The following is a 19,154-nucleotide window of genomic DNA, read 5'->3' as shown; positions in this document are numbered from 1 at the left end:
TGATACACTTGGTTAATTAGTATAACAGAATGGCTGTCCAGAAGCCGCCGACGGTGGACCAGAAGGACGACTTGGCTGACGCAGGAGAAAGGCAACTGGAGTGCGCTGGGAGGGGCCGGACCTAAGGGGTTTTGCTTTTCTAGTTTAAGTCGCCTGTTTTGCTCTAACACGATTCCCTGGTCTCCCAAAGCTGTCGTGGTTTCAGCATAAACAGGCTTAGTACGCATTAATATTCAAGCGAGCTTTGAACCGGACTTGCCGTAAATTTTGCTTATGAACCATAAGTCGCCAAACTCCGTTGAAGAAAGAATTCAACTGTAAGTTTAGTTCATAGTATTCATTTTTAACATCCTTATGAGTGCGTGAAGTGTGCTTCAGTTGTTCAGTTGATAGCATCCGCATTCCGAAGAGGTAAGAGCGAATCGTTGATGCCGAAAAATGAACATTTCCTTTCTGGCGACTTTTTGTGGCAAGTAAACGAGGTAATATAAGTGCGACAGACGCGACACGTGAACTAAACATTAATGGGTATCGCTGTCCAATTCTCGCGTCAGATATTAGGGTGTTCCAGGTTCTTCGAGCCCAAAATTGGGGGACGCAAACCACGGTATGCACAAAAAGAAAATAAAAACCAAATGGTATGCTTCTCTAATCTTTGACTTAGGCGTCTCTTAGTGGCATTGGCACCTCGTCGCTGGTGTTGTTGAGGTCAACTTTAGGCGAACGCAACACACGAACCTACCTCGGAGGCAACTGTTTACAATTTATTAATTAGCCGGTTCAATATCATTCCACCTTTCTGTGTGTCATTAGTGACAAGTGACGTAATCTTTCGCTTTCTACTTCGGGATTTCCAGGAATTTCGCCAGAGAATTTGCCTCACGTGGCGGGTGTCTAAAGTTTACGATTCTGTGCATTGGTGTGCGGTAATGTGTGATTTCTAATGAACTCTCATTATTGCAGATCCTTCAGTAACTGAACTTGTAGCTAACCATAGGCTCTGATATATCTATAAGGAGAGAGAGCGTAAACTTTATTTTCAAATCAATAAGATTTGAGTCCGGCGTCTTTTTAGTAGGTCTGGGCACCCGCCGCGGACGCGGTTCCGAGACCTTGTCTCGAAGCGGCTTTCTCGGCTTGCTGGATGGCCCAGAGTTGTGCTGTCATGTTTGAGCTGAGCAGTGCGGTCTTCCAGCGCGAGCGGAGTCTGGCAGTGGAAGAGACGGAGGGGTCGGCACTGCCCGACTTGCTTGTTAAGTGCTGACTTTCTCATATTATGTGATTGAGTGTGGCAACCTCGTCATACGATGTGTTTCTAGTGTACATGTCTGGATACATGGCATGCATGAGTCTGGTGGTTTCTGTAAGAATCCGTTTGTAATTGTCCGAAGTGTACTGCTTGCGTCCTGTCTAACCTAGCGTGAGGGAATGGGTATACGCGTCTTTCTAAGTGGAAGTCTGTCGTAATGTCTTGGAACCTGGTCGTACGATCCTCCCACGCCCAGGCGTTTGCAGTACCCCGCGGGGACTGTTCCTCCGATGATGCTCGGTGAGTGAGGCCTGGATATCTATAAAGAAACCAATGAATATTGTACTGTATTTTTCAATTTTTCTGATTTATATTGAATTTCCTCCCTACCTGCCGTGGTTGCTCAGTATCTATGGTGTTGGGCTGCTGAGCACGAGGTCGCGGGATCTAATCCCGGCCACGGCGGCCGCATTTCGATGGGGGCGAAATGCGAAAACACCCGTGTGCTTAGACTTAGGTGCACGTTAAAGAACCCCAGGTGGTGGAAATTTCCGGAGTCCCCCACTACGGCGGGCCTCATAATCAGAAAGTGGTTTTGGGACGTAAAGCCCCATAATTTAATTTTTTTTAATTTCCTCCCGGTTGCCCCAGAAGGTGAACCGGAAGCGCTGAACAAGGAGCAAAAGTGTCCCTCGGTGCTCGTACCACCAAAAACGCAGAAAGGTACTCAGAAGAATGCAAGCAAGGCGCGGGGCTTTGTTTGCGCAAACATGCTTGGTTGCGGTACGTATTTCCCAAACTCCCTATTTCTGTGCGCACCAAGCGATCAGAATTAACACACAGTTTTCATCTACGGCTTCTCTTATATCGCCGGTGTCGTTTGAGCTCGCAATTCGTGTGCAATAAACAATTTTTTATGATACGGACACTCTAGGAGCACAACTGAAATTGTTGTCCAAGAGGATGCATCATCGCCGCCAATCTCCAGTGACATAAGCAGCCACAACATCGCCAGCTTCAAAGGGCACGACAGGACCACCATGGTCGCCACAATGGACCCGCTCCTTTTTGTTGAATAGATGACACTGTGGACTATCAACGGCTGCGAGCCGGCAGAGAATTCATATTTAAAACAGCGCCAAAAAAACACGAACAAGGGAGGACACAGGACGAGCGCTGACTGCCAACAACACCTTTGTTGGAGCCTGCGCAAATATATATAATTTGCAATGGTCATAAAGAGAGTGAAAGAAGGGAAAGGCGAGTCATCGTCGGTCCACTCCTGCTGCGCATGCGTCAATGACATGAAACAATATAAAAGTAACCATAACATGGTGGACACAGGCCAAACTGATTAACTTCTAAGGAACTAAAGTTCTTTATCACAAAGTGCTATGGAAGGGGAACTAACACAGGTGGCTCCTAACTGACACACTGAAAATGCCTTAAAGATTTTTCTGGCCATCTGATTGCTGTACCTTTTCAACACACGCGTGTCGTCAAGGAGTGGTGAGCAGCCACACTTTGCACAATGAACAGCCAGATTACTGCCAGTCTTAATCTTGACACATTGCGCATGCTCACGCAAACGTTCATTGATACAGCGTCCTGCTTGCCCTATGTAAGTTACATAGGGCAAACAGGACGCTGTTTCAATGACCGTATTCTTTCACTCTCCTTACGCCAGTTGCAAATTGTATATATTTGCGCATAAAGGTGTTGGCATTCAGCGCTCGTCCTGTGTCCTTCCTTGTCCGTGTTTATAATTTTTTTTGGCGCTGTTTTAAATATGAATGATCCGTACCAACTAGCTCGCACCCAAACCCTTCTGAGCCGGCAGAGAATGCCTCGTGCTATTCTTCGTGCATGAACGCGTACGACATAAGACACGTACTAAGTATGAACGTTGCACACATTTTCGTAAGAAGGTTTAGGGTTGGCTTTGCGTGCGTCGGGCTTGAGTGAAGCCATTCAGCGGTGTTCAGTCGGTTTAATTGTGACTATATCATTGTGAGGATTGACCTACTTTAACTTTATGATGGCCCGCGGAAAACCAAAGTGCCCACGTAGACTGGAAAAATGGTATTCTGGAGTGCGCTTTATTGTTTTGCGTTCCATAACTTGCAAACTTGAAATGCACGTTCAGAAACTGAGCAACTATAGCGTGCATACTACACAGCATCCAAGACACTAAAAGACAAGTTCGTCCTAAATAAATATCGAACGTGTCAGCAACAACAGTAAATTCTTTGCATTGTCTCTGTGCGAACGGAGCAAGAGGAGGCCTGCACGTTATGAAAGTGTTGACGCTGGCTTCCTAATAAAGCATCGCAAGGTGATTTAATTGAACGCAAGGTAACGAGACAAGTCAGGGCGCCACATGAATGTATGACATTGCATGACACGACATTGCATGTAGGTGCAGCCCTCGGCATTTGTACACTAAGAACAGGGGACGCTGTGCTCTGTGGAGGAAACGAGTTCTTCGTACATCACGAGGTTGCATGAAGTATACTAGACTGCATTCGATGAAAATCGTAGTCGAGATCGCGGGACGGCGAAGCATGTCGCGCTTATACGTCGCAACATTTAATACATAAAAAAACGGACCCGTCAGGGAAACGTCCTTAACTCATGTCACGATCGTATATTCAGTGAAGCGTGTAGCGGACTCTTTATTCACGCAGGTGAAATGAGCATGTAAACTGGTCGTACACGTCCCTGCCGACACACACGTCAGCTCGCCACCAGAGAGGACCGTCTTCAACGTCTTGCAGGTGGGTCAACTGTGAACTGGAGAACCATTAAGCGATTAAGAATCGCGGCTCCAAGGCTGTATAGGCCGTTTTTACCCTCTTTTTTTGGTGATGCAAAAGTACATAGAAGGCTGTAACTTACATCTTGTTAAACAGCGCGAAACGAGACAAAGGACGGCAAAAGGGGGAAACGAAGACGAGCTCTGACTTTCAACTAGCTTATATTTTATAAAAGAAGACATATATGCGTGTATGTTAGCACATGCGTGATTTCAGAATGACCTAGATCTGTTGAAATGACAACACTATTGCAAGAATTCAAAACGTTCTCCTCAAGTTTCTAAGTCCATGGGCACATCACTTCCCGCACATCCCCCGCCCCCCCGCCCCCGAAAAGATAGGTCCTTATTCGACAACGTTATGCAAGACTTGTTTATATATATATATATATATATATAATAAAGTTGCTCGTTTTGAGGTGCACGCCATATTCTTTTGCTAACTTTTTCGGCTATAGGAGAACGCGCAAGTGTTCAGCTACCGGCACGTGACCAAGACGGGCGACGATACTGAGCGCGGTGTGCGCATCTGCGGCGCGACTTCGTCGCTGCTCTTGCTGCTGCTGCTGTCGGCGGTGGTAATTCTGTCCAACGAGGTGCGCGCCGCCAGCCTACTCGAGGGCCGCCAGGTGGAAGCGCACTTCTGGCAGGGCGTGCTCAACAAGACCGCGGAGGGTAGCATGGAGCAGGCCTTCGCCATGGTCCTCGGCAAGGTCTCCGACGACCTCGCAGGCGCCATGGGTGAGCACACTGCGACAGGCCTTTGCTGCCGCTTGGAGCGCAAATATGCGGGAGTGCTTGTCAACGGCCGCTGCACGTCTCTTTGTGACCACGTATTGACTATCCGGGTGGCATCCACGATTTTGAGCCCGAGTTCTCGCTTAAACTCTCGGCTCTCGCAGAGGCTTGCACGAACAGCGGTCTGTCGGGCGGTAAAGCAATGCAAAAAGTGCACTATTTACGAGGGGAGAACTTTGGGCCTGTTGGTCCGACATGTTTAAAGAAGAACCGCGTCTTCAGACGGGAGGTAAAACGATAAAGTGGACAGGACGAGCAGTACCGCTCGTCCTGTACACTTACTCGTCTTACGTCTCGTCTGAAGTCGCTGTCCCAATCCACTATTTATGGTCAAAGATCGTACAGGCAATGTGTCCTAACGAAATCGGCGGTCTATTTCGCACCAGCCACGAGCCAGAAGGTTACTGCCGGATAACAAATAACAGACCCGTATATGTATGAATTCCTTTTGCTGGAATCTATTCCTTTCTTATCAACTACCGTTCACGGCCAGCCTATCCCGGCCGCCACTTGGTCCACTGAAAAAGTGCGTGAACTAATAGCATGTGAATAGAAGCGTTACATATTATCCCGCAGTAGTTTTGCTTTGTGAAAATGCTATAGCTCTTACTGACATGCATGTATAGATACTCCACCGCGATCGCACCCGCTTAATATGCTGATATATTTGTGAGGAGTACGAATAAGACCAGCTGCATGATGCTACACTATGATGTATGCATTCGTGTACACATGATGCATGAGTATGCACGAGCATACATGATGACGGCGCGAAATGCTTTCGATTATTTGAAGTAGGGATATCTGAACCAGACACCCCTACTGAACCAGACGGGACGTAAAAGAAGGAAGTGGACAGAGCGAGCGGTACCGCTCGTCTTGTCCGCTTACTCGTCTTACGTCCCGTCTGAAGTCGCGGTTCCAATGTACTATTTATGGCCAAGCTTATAAGATCGAACAGGCGATCTGTCCTAACGAAATCGGCGGTCTATTTCGTACCAGGCACGAGCCAGAAGGTTATTGCCTGATAACAAATAACAGGCCCGTATATGTTTGAATTCCTTTCGCTCAAATCTATTCCTTTCTTGTAAACTACCGTTCACGGCCAGCCGATCGCAGCCGCCACTTGATCCACCGAAGAAGTGCGTGAAATAATGGCATCTGAATAGAAGCGTTACATATTATCCCGCCCTATCTTTGCTTTGTGAAAATCCTATAGGTGTCACTGACATAGATGTATAGAAACTCCACCGCGACCACATACCCGCTTAACATGCTGATATATTCGCGATGAGGACGAATCATAATAGCGGCATGATGCTACACTATGCTGTATGCACGTATGCATTCATGTATAGATGATGCATGCATGAGTATGCACCAATATACGTTACGACCGACGCGAAATGCTTTCGATTATTTAAAGTAGGGGTGTCTGAACCTTCGAAATTTCGAATACAAATCGAATAGTGCTTGTTATTCGGCTCGATCGTATTCGCTATTCGAAGTTGTCGAATATTCTTTTTTTCTTTTTTGTATTCGGATAGACGACACTTTATTATATTTTACAGGGAAAGAAATTCAGATGCAAGCGGTGACCATTTCGAACGATGGACCTTGCAGGGGGAGCGTGCAGGGGAGCCGCGGTTTTTTCGGAGAGACGAGTTCCTATTCAATGTTTCCAGTCAATCAACTGACGATGCCTCGCCTTTAGAGGGACTGCGAATTTCTTTTATTGATTTAGTCAAAACTGCTTTATTTTTTGGAAGAGCTCACCGTGTTTCATTACCGTAATTACCACCAGGTACCGTCGCCTTTTAGTGGTTTCTCATTTAAAAGCTTCTCATTTGACGGGAAGTCCATCCCCTTGGAAAGCTCCCATGTGCCTCGTGCCATAAGTCTGTACAATCGTATGGGTTTATGTGGGATATCATACATGCAATCTCGTATATGATTATGGAGACAGGACACATGGGGCATACGGTATTTTTCGACATAGGGGTTGTAGACTGCATTACGCGCATCAGGCAGTATAATAAGCCGACTTCCTTCTTTTTTTAACGTCACGTACTCAGCGTGTATTCGATTCTACTCGGAAATTCTAGCATTCGAACACCTCGGGTCTTACAGCGCAAAAATTATATATGAGATAAAAAGGATAAAACGCGAGCGTTTGCGTGTACAGTTCTTATGTTGTGTCATTTCTATCCTTCTCGAGGCACTGGCACTATAAATCAAGCATAATGCGACACCGACGAAGCCTAATAGCCCCCTTACCGGAAAAAGTGTTAATGTGCAAAACGTGACGCAAGTCATGGCCATTCCATGGCGTCGCCGGAGGAAGAAAGTCAGATGTGCGTGATGAGCATCATTTTATTCTTATATTCAGCACACAACAATGAGGAAGAACCTTCAATACGGATGAGAGTGCAGGCAAGCGAAGTCGCCGATTAACGAACCACGCTATCAAAGACAGCGCGCATATACCGTTTAGGAAACGATGTTAACGAACGTGGATAACTGACGTCGCTTCGTTATATCGCTACATCTGAGTACCGCATAGTTTATGATCAGGCATTAGCATTTGAAGCTCAATGTGAATTTGGGCGTCGAGAACGTTGCTTTTATTTGCTTATAGGTGGTGCACGTCGTATTATTAAACCAATAAAAGTAAAGGTGCTAGAGCATTTGCCTGATGATGCACGAACACCGCATCACTTGTGGAGCGAAGCCGCTGAGAGAATTTACGCGCAGGACATTGCGGGAAAGGGAACCCACGCTTCGTAAAGACGAAAACGAAGAGAGAGAGAGAGAGAGAGAGAGAGAGAGAGAGAGAGAGAGAGAGAGAGAGAGAGAGAGAGAGAGAGAGAGAGAGAGAGAGAGAGGATCGGGGGCAGGAAACCCAGCAGCGCCCAAACATTTGACCAACCGGATTTAGAATATACATACCCTATATAATAGGAACTTGAAGAACGCAAGCGACCGATGACCAAGGGACGAAATCACCACTTCGATCGTTGTACAGTGTTTCAGTGGGCTTTCAGTGGGTCACCGTGCAGGCGTCTGAGTAACCTTAATATCATCTGGCAATTTTAAGAAACTTACGAGATTTTTAAGACAGTGCAGTAGACAAGGAGGGTAAGTTTCGAGGGTAGCTATTATACAGGCATGACATCAGACATTGTGTGGCAATGATGAACTCTCTAATACTTTCTCTTGCTTCATTACCTGTTAGCTTCATATGTATGTAAAACCGCATGAGCGGCTTTACAAGCCTGTGAAATGTTCTGCGTTGAACTTTAGTTCCAAGCAACTTTAAGCGAGAGGGCGAAAAAATTCCTTACTTTAGAGCACGGCTATATCTCGCGGACGCGAGTTTCCATTGGCCTCTATACCGTGGTAGCCCACGTGACTGCGAGGAACAGACTAGTACGAAAAGAACTCGGCACAAAAAGCTCCATCAGCAAACTAACTCTTTTTTTTCCACTTTGATAATTGCGTTCATGGCCACTTGGTGCGGAAGTCAAGGGTGACTTCGGAGACCACCGCAGGAAACGCTGTAGCAGACAATGACGACGTTGTGCACAATGAAAAGGAGAAGCTGTTCTTGTGCGTTCAGAGCTTTCGTTTGCATGGTGCTTCAGTTGTGCTTTTGTTTGCCTTAGTTCTTCCACACCAAACGTAGCGGTCTGTGCGAACCTCTCCCGAGCAACGCATTTCTAGAAAGCCGGACTCTAGGACGGGGGCCCTCGTATCCGTATTTTATTCCGCTGTGTGTCTGGCGGTGGAGATAGAATCATGCCCCTCCCGCAACCTAACCAGGCGCCCTTATACACATCTTGGTATGCATGCAATTTGGCTGCGTTAAATGAATTCAGAGCCGGAGGATTGACGGAAATCTGCTTTTTCGTCTTCTTCACTGTACTCGAACATACGAGTCGCATACAAAGTTCCTCCTTGGACAGGATGTCCCATATAATTTGAGCCAAGAATTTAAAATCGAAAGGTGCGGCGCAAGCGAATTGAACCGAACGTGTTCTATTCGCAATGGCCTCAGTAACTCAGAATATTTTTCGTTCTCCCCATAACTCACTAATTAAGTTTAATTACCCAACCTTTAATTATTCGCGGAGGACTCCAAATATGATACGGAAATTTGTAGAGCACTTTCAGAGACCACCGATCGAGTTGTTTCCTTTATGGTAGGACTCACGTAGTCCTTCTTTCGAGGTTGCAAAGAAAGCCCGCGAAATATGAAAAAAAGACACGTGACGGAGCGCTTGCGCAGTGGTATCGTGCTGCTGTCAAGCATGCGTTCATTGAACAAGGTCGGCTCTCGTCGGAAGACGGCGGAAATGCATGCTGCTGGTCATAGAGTTTCATACAATAATTACATTGTGGGAACCTCTACGCTGCTGGCCAAGCGCGGCCGATGAGATAAAGAACGCGCTGCCGCTTCCTCGTCGCCAGTCACGATGCAGCCGACCTTGTTCACCGAACGCACGCTTGAGAGCAGCGCAATACCACTGCGCAAACGCTACGTCACGTGGCTTTTCTTTCATATTTCGTGGGCTTTCTTCGCAACCCGGAAGAAAAGGACCCCGTGGGACGTATCGCAAAGGAAACAATTCGATCAGTGGTTGCTGAAGGTGCTCTTGTGTCTGCGTATCATACTTGGGGTCCTCAGCCAATAATTAATAAGTTGGGTAAATAAACTTAATTAGTGAGTTATAGGGGACAACAAACAAATTGTCTGAGTCACTATAGGCTATTGTGAATAGTATGCGTTCGGTTCAGTTCGCTTCCGACACACCTTTCATTCTTAAATTCTTGGCTCAAGTTATGTGGGACCGTCTCTATTTGAACTCGTTTTGCCGAAGCAGTGATCCATACCTGCGCGCACTGCGTTGAATTGTTCCTCCGTGATAAACCCCAGCGCTGACAAGGCCTAGCGCTATGTGACTGACCAAATGTGTTGTGCATAATGCGAGGTCAAAGCTTTCGGGTGTCCGGCGTGATTAGGCGGATACGCACCGTTGTTAGGGAAAAGTAAGAGCGCGAAGCGCGTCCTAGGGGGTATCCTGTAAGTGTCCACTTAGTGGACATGTCTGTTTCATTTCCTGATGATGTTTTGATTGACTGGGCTGGGATACGCGTCAGAAAGAGACAGGCGCACTCAGCCAATCAGCACTTCAACAGCGGGCGAAATGGACATGTCCAGTGTAGGTGGATGCTTACAATAATACCACAAACGGAATACCTTCAAAGATCAGTGCGTCCCGTCGGTCGTCCATGACTAACGACCTGCACGAGCGCTTGACGAAACGACAACGGCATGAGACATAGGGAACAGAGAATGCCACTGCATGGCCGGCCAGGAGCTCGTTATTGCCGCAGCCGTCACATGCCCGCGTAGCATATATCCAGACTGCACAACTCACCCTTTGTCGACTGTAGTGACGGATGCAGAACCAAAACCAAGGTTTTTTCTTTCCTGTAAAGTCCAGAGATCGTGTTTTCACAGACTCCTCACTTGTTTCTTTCGCTTCCGTGTTCACCTTTTGTTTCATTTCTTACATTTCAGTCACTTTCTGCGTTTATCCACAAGCGTAGTCACGTGGATTGTCATAAAATGTATTGTGTTAATAAAATGACGTAAATTACGAAGTAAATGATGCACATGCATGTCGAGTGATGCACTCATCGCATACTTCTGTACGAATACGTCAAACACTAAAAGATTACGAACTTCGCGAAATAATACCGCATTCGTGGTGCTTCAATGTTTCGACTTTAGTGTGGACTCCAGCAGTGGCACCATACTACGGCCGCAGAATGAAATTACGTACCAACGACCTCTTCAGCAAAACGTGTCACCGATAAATATCACACACCACTGGTCTTGCACCCGTCTGGATATTCGGCATAAAATTCCAGCTGTTCAAGGGCGTTTTGGATTGTAGTGCAATAAGCAGAGTACGAATGGTGTTTGAGCGATTTTGACCAATGCTTCTATGCGTTCCTGTTTCCGCTACAATTCGCGAGTTTCACGGCGCATTCAATGGTTCAATTTCGGCTCCAATGCTTCGATTCCGACACTAACTAATCTGAGTAACTGATTGTGCGCCATTGCGAGCGTTTCACATCCAGCACAGTCAGTGTGCACAGACTGATCACGGGTTCCGTGTACTCATTCTGATCAAAAAAAATTTTTTTGAAGATGTTTGGTGATCTATTCATTCACGGTATTAGACCTGCCAATGTTACACATGTATACTAAGGGTTATAAGGTATGATTAATGGTGTCGATGAGGCTAGCGGTATATCACTGCCGCTGTGTTCTTTCCTTGTAAATCAGTCGATTGAAGCGCTTCATCGTCTGCGCTCGTGATCGCGTTTTATTTCTGCCTTAACGCTGTAGCGCCGTATTCTAATTATGCGGGATGGATGCCCCGGTCGAGGCCTGCGGAATAAATTTGGCCACCTGATATTGTTTCTAAGCACACATATTTTAAGCACATTTGCATCTCGTCCCCATCAAAATGTGGCCGCCATGCATCACTGGGCATGAAAATCGCGAACTTGCGCTAATGCAGCGGAACGCCACGGAACAACCTTGAACAACCTCGACGAGTTCCAAGATAGTGATGAATAGTAAACGCCTTCACCTAAAAGGTAACGCAGGGGGCTCTCGCGCTATGGCAGCAAATGGTATTTCCGCAACTATAGTTGCGAAACCAACCGGGTGGTTGTCTTCTTTTTGTTTCAAGATAAACAGAACCTTTCAAAAATAGCATATAGCATATTCACTGAGTAGGTTATACGCGCGAATAACTGATGGTATTTAACCAGAACTGAACATTTAAAAAAAAAAGAAAAATAGAAGAGAAGCGTTATTTTTGCGCGAATGGAAAAGTGAACCTCAACTTTACTATTTCTTTCACTCCGGTACCGAGACTATAAAATAACATGTATTGCTTAAAACAAAAAGAAGAAAAAAGAATAGGAAGGTTGACAGTGGGACATCAACACCAGTCCATCGCGTCACCGTGGCGGTAACCCAACTGTCGGTCTGGGCTGGATTGAAGCTGAGCCGCACTCGGCATTCTGCCAAGCACGTCTGGCCAGCGACAGCGCACCTGGATCCTGGTCACTTACGAGGCCGAGGACGCACACCGTCATCCCACCGGCTAGCGGATTCAAATTCCTGCAACGGCTTTGTGGGTGCGCTACCATCACACACCCCTGCACCTGATCTAGCTCTAGAATTCAGACCCACCACCTGGCCAGAGCCGAGCAGAGTGCTTCGATTGATAAAAGGCTGACTCATCTCACCCACGACCTCAAGCTGGGGTGTGGTAGAATTGAATATGTCATGGTTGAGATCCTGCTCGACGTACCACACCACAATCAGCGCAGAAACAGCGTGTTCGTCCTCAATATCTATAGCAACCCCAGGGACTCGCGCCAGCAGTTCAAGACCATCCTCAAGAAAGCGACCGACTTGGCCGGCCCTCGACCCCTGGTCGTCGTCGGTGACTTCAACGCACCGTACGGCATCTGGGGTTACGTCTACGACACTACCAAGGGGCGCAACCTGTGGCAAGACGCCAACGAGATGGACCTCACTCTGGTCACTGACAAGAATTTTCCTACTCGCATCGGCAACTCCGTCACCCGGGACTCGACACCTGACCTAGCGTTCGTCAGGAACGTTGAGGACGTAGGCTGGGAGAACACCGCCATGGAGTTCGGCAGCGACCATTACATTCTCGAGACCAACTTCAAGGTGTCTCGGAGTAGGATCAAGGAATCCACGTTCATCGATTGGGACCACTTTCGCAAGATTCGCGAAGAACCCAGCAGAGCCAGGGCACCCGCCACCCTCGAAGAATGGTGCGAAGGCGTCCGGAACGACGCTTCCGCGGCTACCAAGAAAGTGGAAACCGATCTCGACGTCGAGCGGATGGACAGCAGACTTGCCCACCTGATCGAGGCCAAAAACGCCCTGCTCCGCCGATGGAAGGGTCAAAGGCTCAGTCGCAGACTCCGAAAAAAGATCTCGGAGCTCAACAAGGTCATCGATGACCACTGCGAGGCGCTATGCCAGCAGCAGTGGGACGAGCTCTGCGAATCCATCGACGGACAGATGCGCAACGGCAAATCCTGGGGTATGCTGAAGCACCTTCTCGACGAACGCGGCTCAAAGTCAAATCAGAGGCATACGTTGGCCAGGGCCCTTCACGAGGCCACCAGGTCTCACACGGTCGATGAACTGGTCGCAAAACTGGTACAGAAGTACTTGCCCGTCCGTCGCGACGGAGATCCAGTGACCCAACTCCCAGACTACCGAGGCCCTCCACGCCCCGAGCTCGACGAAGACTTCTCCATTGCCGAGGTTAGACAGGCCATCTTCGCGCTCAACCGCAAGTCTGCGCCGGGTCCAGACGGAGTCACCAACAGAATGTTGAGAAACCTCGAGGACACGTCGATCGTCTTCCTGACCGACAAAATCAACGAGTCCTGGAATAGCGGCGTTGTTCCTGCAGAATGGAAGATGGCCTGCACGGTGCTCATTCCCAAGCCCGGCAAGGCCCCGAACATCGAGAACCTCAGGCCGATTTCTCTAACCTCCTGCGTCGGCAAGGTCATGGAGCGCGTCGTCCTCAACAGGGTCAACGAGTACCTCGAAGACAACGAGGTTTACACGTACAACATGATCGGCTTCCGCGCCGGACTCTCGACGCAGGATGCAATGCGCCTAATAAAGCATCAGATTGTGGATGGCCGTTCCAGAGACGTCAAGGCTTTGCTCGGTCTGGACCTCGAGAAAGCTTTCGACAACGTGCTCCATAGCTTCATCGTAAAGACCATTTCAGATCTGGGTCTCGGCTCCAGATTCCATAGCTACGTCAGCTCTTTCCTAACGGACAGGAAGGCCAAGCTTCGCATTGGGGACTTCCGCTCCAACGATGTGCCCCTCGGAGGGCGGGGCACTCCTCAGGGCGCCGTCATCTCACCCACCCTGTTCAACATCTGCATGATTGGTCTTTCCGAGAGGTTGGCACGCGTAGAGGGGGTCAAGCACACCATATACGCCGACGACATCACCTTATGGTGCTCCAGCGGCTGCGAGGGCAGAGTCGAAGAATCCATGCAGGAGGCGATAGACGTGATCGAGGAGTATCTCCGCCCCACCGGACTTCGATGCTCCCCCGCCAAGTCGGAGCTTCTGCTTTACAGAAAAGAGAAGGGAGGCAGACCCAAAGATTGGAAGCCAGTCTCCGAAAGCAGCATCAATCTTCGCACTTGTGACGGGGGGGTGATACCCAGGGTTGACGTTATTCGGGTCCTGGGTATGTTTGTCGAATTCAACGGCGGGAACGGAACGGCTCTCCGCAAGATCATCGCAAAGACGGACAACGCTTTCCGCCTCGTTCGCAGAATAGCAAACCGGCACCGAGGAATGAAGGAAAACAATCTCCTAAGGCTTATCAATGCATTCGTACTATGTCACTTTACGTACACAATTTCTATGCATAACTGGCTCAGAGCGGAGCGAGACAAACTCAACGCTCTCATCCGCAAAGTGGTCAAGAGGGCTCTCGGGCTACCCATCAGGACCCATACCGAGGATCTCCTTAGGCTGGGGGTGCATAACACTGCCGAGGAGATTGCCGAAGCCCAAGAACGCGCGCAACTCACTCGCTTGAGCACCACAGCGGCAGGTAGACACATCCTCGAAGAGCTGGGTTACCAACCTGCGGGATTCCCGATGGTCAGTACCCCGATCCCCAGGTGCATTCGAGACAAGTTCGAAGTGGCCCCTGTGCCCCGAAACGTCCATCCCGTCCATAACGAGGGCAGACGCAAGGCCAGAGCAGCAGCCATCCTCAAACAGATCAAGCAACGAGACATTAGAGCAGGCTTCGTCGACGCCGCGGAGTACAGCGATGGGAAGACCTTTGCCATCGTTGTGGTCGACTCCAGCGGCAAGATTTCCAACTGCGCCTCCATTCGCACTTCAGACCCCGGTGTCGCCGAGCAAGCCGCCATCGCCCTCGCTCTGCTAGACGGTCGTGGATCCGAGATATATAGCGATTCCAAAACAGCAGTTAGGGCTTTTCAGAAGGGTTGCATCGCCAAGCAAGCTGCTCGTCTTCTTAGCAGCTCGAGTCGAGATGCTCTCACGCATCATTCAATCCACTGGTTTCCAGCTCACGTAGGGTCGGTCGAGGGTGCTCCCCCGAACCTCAATGAGTCTGCTCACGAGGCTGCGCGTGACCTCACCGACCGCGCTTCCTCTACAAGAAGCACCGACTCCCCTCCTTCCTACGGCCACAGGGACGCTCCCGCTACTCACAACGAGCTTATTAAATTCTTCTACATGTCTCGAAGGGTCTTTCCACCCCCTCACCCCAAGTTGAATAGGGCGCAAGCCGTTTCGCTTAGGCTTCTGCAGACCAGTACGTATCCGTGTCTGTCCGTTCTCCACGAGGCTTACCCGGACGTGTATCGCGACGACGCCTGCCCCTCCTGCGGCCAGACCTCCACTCTAGCGCACATGTTGTGGGAGTGTGGGTCGACATACCCCAAGTTCATCAAGGAGGAGTGGGACTCGCTTTTGCGTAGCCCCGCTCTAGAAAAGCAAATCCTGGCCGTCCAGCGTGCCCGCGACCGGGCCGGTGGGCTAGACCTGCCGGTCCCGACGTGGGACTAGCCGGGTGCGCGACGAGTTCGCGTCCTCGCCGGACCTACAATAAAGTTTATTCACTCACTCACTCACTCGAATCACACGGCCGCGGCTCTGGTTAATCTATGGGGAGTAATTCGGCTATATGTTTATGCGGTAGCCGCGCGCTATACATGGGAATGGATGGATGGAAACAACTTTATTATAAATCCCGCTAAGAAAACCTGTCGCTCTCGAACACGCGAATAGACGCATGACGACGAAGGAAGGCGTGACGAAGACGGACCGACGACGGAACGATGACGGAACGATGACAACGGCATGGCAGCGAAAAGAGAAACGAAGAAGGAAAGGCAAACAAACCGGTGCACGAGTGTTTATCCTATACGCTGGGAGAAGGGTGCAAGAAAGACAGGGAAAGAAAAAATCACCAACGATTACAATACCACTTGATGCGAAATTTGAGCGCAGCTCTATACATGTTTTCATTTCGCGGTACGTTGGCTGAAGCAGACAATCTGTCTCGTTCGGCACGATCCAAACGCAGCGATGTTGGGAGCGTATGCCTCCCTAATCGGCAGATCGCGAGAGGAAGCGCGTGGGTGACGTGCGATCCACAGGTGCCGCCGCAGATAGACTTCCTTTCATGCAGCGCTTTGTTTCCATGCAGACGACGCGCGCTACTCTGGCGCCATATCATAGCCATCATCGCCGCACAGCCCATCTTGCGCGGCCCTACGCTTCTCACGTTTTCGTTCCACCAAGGACGAGAGCGGCGCTTCGTCCCGGGGTATTTGTAAAACCAGTGTTAGCGGCGACAACCATCCTTTACCATGTAGTATATAAATACGGTATTCTTCCTGACGCCGCCAAGCTCCGTGCAGTTGCTGATTTTCCCAAACCTTCCTCCGTAAGAGAAATTTGCAGCTTCCTTGGCCTGTGTTCTTATTTTCGCCGCTTCATTCTAAATTTTGCGTCCATCACCGCTAGCTTGAATCAGCTTCTATGGAGCGATTTGAGCGATTAAGCCTGGTCGTCCGCTTGTGACGATGCCTTCCAAGAGTTGCGTCGTCTACTGACCTCACCACCTATACTGCGTCACTTCGACCCGAAAACTCCAACCTAAGTACACACCGACGCCAGTGGTGTTGGACTCGGCGCTGTGCTCGTGCAGCGCAAATCTGGATTCGACGAGTACATCATTGCATACGCAAGCCGCACCGGCCCTCACCAAAGCCGAGAATAATTTCTCCGCTACGGAGAAGGTATGTTTGGCCATAATCTGGGCACTTGGTAAATTTCGACCCTACCTCTATGGCCGCCCCTTCGACATGATTAGAGACCACCATGCACTTTGTTGGCTGTCCGCGTTGAAGGACCCTTCAGGTCGATTAGATCAATGGGCTTTGCGGTTGCAAGATTTCAACGTGCGCATTGTCTACAGGTCTGGCCGCCGCCACACCGATGCCGACGCGCTTTCCTGTTCACCCGTGTCAACCGAAAGCGATGCCTGCCTCTCTGCCGTTGACCAAGTACTTAGTGCTCTTATCCACTTCCTTTCAAACCCGTCGACTGTTCCTTCACCTTCTCAAGCTTTGCGCCATCAAACACCTCAGTTCGAAATTTGGGATGGACTTCTCTATCGCCGAAATTACGTCTCTTATGTCCGCAAGTGATTGCTGGTCATACCTCGACATCTTCATGGCGAAATATGTTCTGCCTTCCATGCTGACCCGCAGTGTGCACATACGGGTGTCTTCAAGACGTACACCCGGCTTTGATCCAGGTTTTATTGTTGTGGCATGTACACCATTGTGTGCAAGTACATTCGGTCGTGCCCTCAGTGCCAACGCCGCAAGGTCCCCGTCGACCATTTGACGCGATACGCAGAAACAGCCGCTCTGCCCGCTGCCACCGCTCGTCATATAGCATCCTTCCTCCTGAAAAACTTTATTCTCCGTCACGGTGCACCTCGCGAGCTTTTGAGTGATAGAGGACGTGTATTCCTCTCCGAAGTCGTAAACGCGCTCCTTGCTAAATGTCGCGTCGTTCATCGCACCACCACCGCCTACCATCCTCAAACTAATGGTCTGACGGAAAGATTTAACCGCATCCTTGGCGACATGCTCTCAAGATACGTCGCCTCTGCGAGTCAAAGGTCTGCGGATACCTACAAGCCTGTCGTTTGCGTATATGGCAATGCCTCCTACTCGCGAGTCCATGCATACAGGCTCAAATCGGCCCACATTTTTGACCACGGTCACGACAGATGTGATCGGGGGTAGAGGAACACAGCTGCGCTGTATGAATTTCGGGCACCTAATAAACTATCCGCCTCCAAAATTCACTCTAATTCACGTTTCTCTTTCAAATGCAACAAATTTCATTCGAATTGGTCCAGGGGCTGTTTGATAAAAGCGTTTCTGTGTGTTTTACATCTATTTTAATAGGCGGCATCGGAATTTGCCTCGAGCTAAAGCTTCCTAATAATAAGGCTCAGAAGCATTTACTTAGTGAACTTCTCGAATGCGTAGAAGCACTTTGGACTCCCTGACGCAACACTGACGCCTGGCGCTGGTGTTCTGGCGTGAAATTCAAAAATGAAAGTTTGACTTCAATTTTATCTTTTAATAGTAAGGCTACTGCCGGGAAATTTACAATACTAGAGTTTTGAAATAGTACTTTATTAGTCTAAGTACTGCGTGTACGCGAAAATTAATTTTTGAAGCCAAATGGGATACGAATCGAAGAGTGCTGGAAGCTCCCCCGAACCGACTATTGAATACGTTTCGAAGCGCAACCGTTTGTACCACTGACAGAAAACACAGATACCAGTTGGTTTTCTCTTTCTTCTTTCAAGATCAAACATAATTTAAAAGAATTGCCGTGCGCAGGTGTCATAATTCTATTAATTGAGCTGGATAACTGAAAGAAGCGGACATTACTTAAAATTAATTAATTTATGGAACATCCTGCAATCTACGAAGTGCAGCTGGTGAGTTCGCGAGGCGTATCCACTTGGAACGAATTCTCAGGATAGCAGTGGATTCGAAATATTGATTCCCAAAGTGTGCGGTGAAATACACATGGGCGTTCGTTACTTTTTTTCTTCAATGCATAAAACGACGGTTTGGTTTAGAAGTGAGTGGAACAACAGGGCATTTTTACAGCAAGTATTAGGGCGCATATCTAGAAGCCCATGCGATCGTTAAAATTTGTTCCAAGTAGATATGCCTTACAAACTCCTTGGCTTGCAACTCGTAATTAATTTCAACGTCTGTCGTAAGGAATGAGTTTTAAAGTTAGTTAGCATACCTTCATTAATTAGAGAATTATTTCGCCTGCGAGCAAAGTCCACCGCTTCGAGTAATCCAGCTCAGGGATAAAATTTACGCTATATGACACAGGCGATTTAAAAAAGAAAGTTCCCTCTGATTTAAAAAAAAAGCATCCCGTATGTTTGAAAGCCATAAATTAGAAAGCTAATTCAGCAGCGTTATAACTGCTTAACGAATTCATGTGCGATTTTTCACTAAATAATTATGGTCTCAGCGCGAATAATATTTTGTCGAAGAAAGGACGCAGTTTATTCCGTCAGA

At 48.6% G+C, this 19,154-nt stretch overlaps 1 protein-coding gene across 1 annotated transcript in view; it reads left to right on the top strand.

Annotated features, from left to right (window-relative positions):
* The first annotated feature begins 29 nt into the window (after positions 1-29).
* The window catches only part of LOC142583629 (uncharacterized), a 28,173-nt gene continuing 9,048 nt past the window's right edge, over positions 30-19,154 (top strand). The window contains exons 1-3 of the mRNA XM_075694121.1: positions 30-91; positions 2,184-2,319; positions 4,523-4,805. Coding sequence (XP_075550236.1) covers positions 30-91; positions 2,184-2,319; positions 4,523-4,805 — 481 coding nt within the window. The remainder of the gene's footprint in view (positions 92-2,183; positions 2,320-4,522; positions 4,806-19,154) is intronic.

The sequence above is a fragment of the Dermacentor variabilis genome, chromosome 5 (assembly GCF_050947875.1).
Source record: "Dermacentor variabilis isolate Ectoservices chromosome 5, ASM5094787v1, whole genome shotgun sequence".
Taxonomy (NCBI): Eukaryota; Metazoa; Arthropoda; class Arachnida; order Ixodida; family Ixodidae; genus Dermacentor; species Dermacentor variabilis.
The sequence above is the reverse complement of the archived record's forward strand: the minus strand, read 5'-3'. Positions and strand labels throughout refer to the sequence as shown.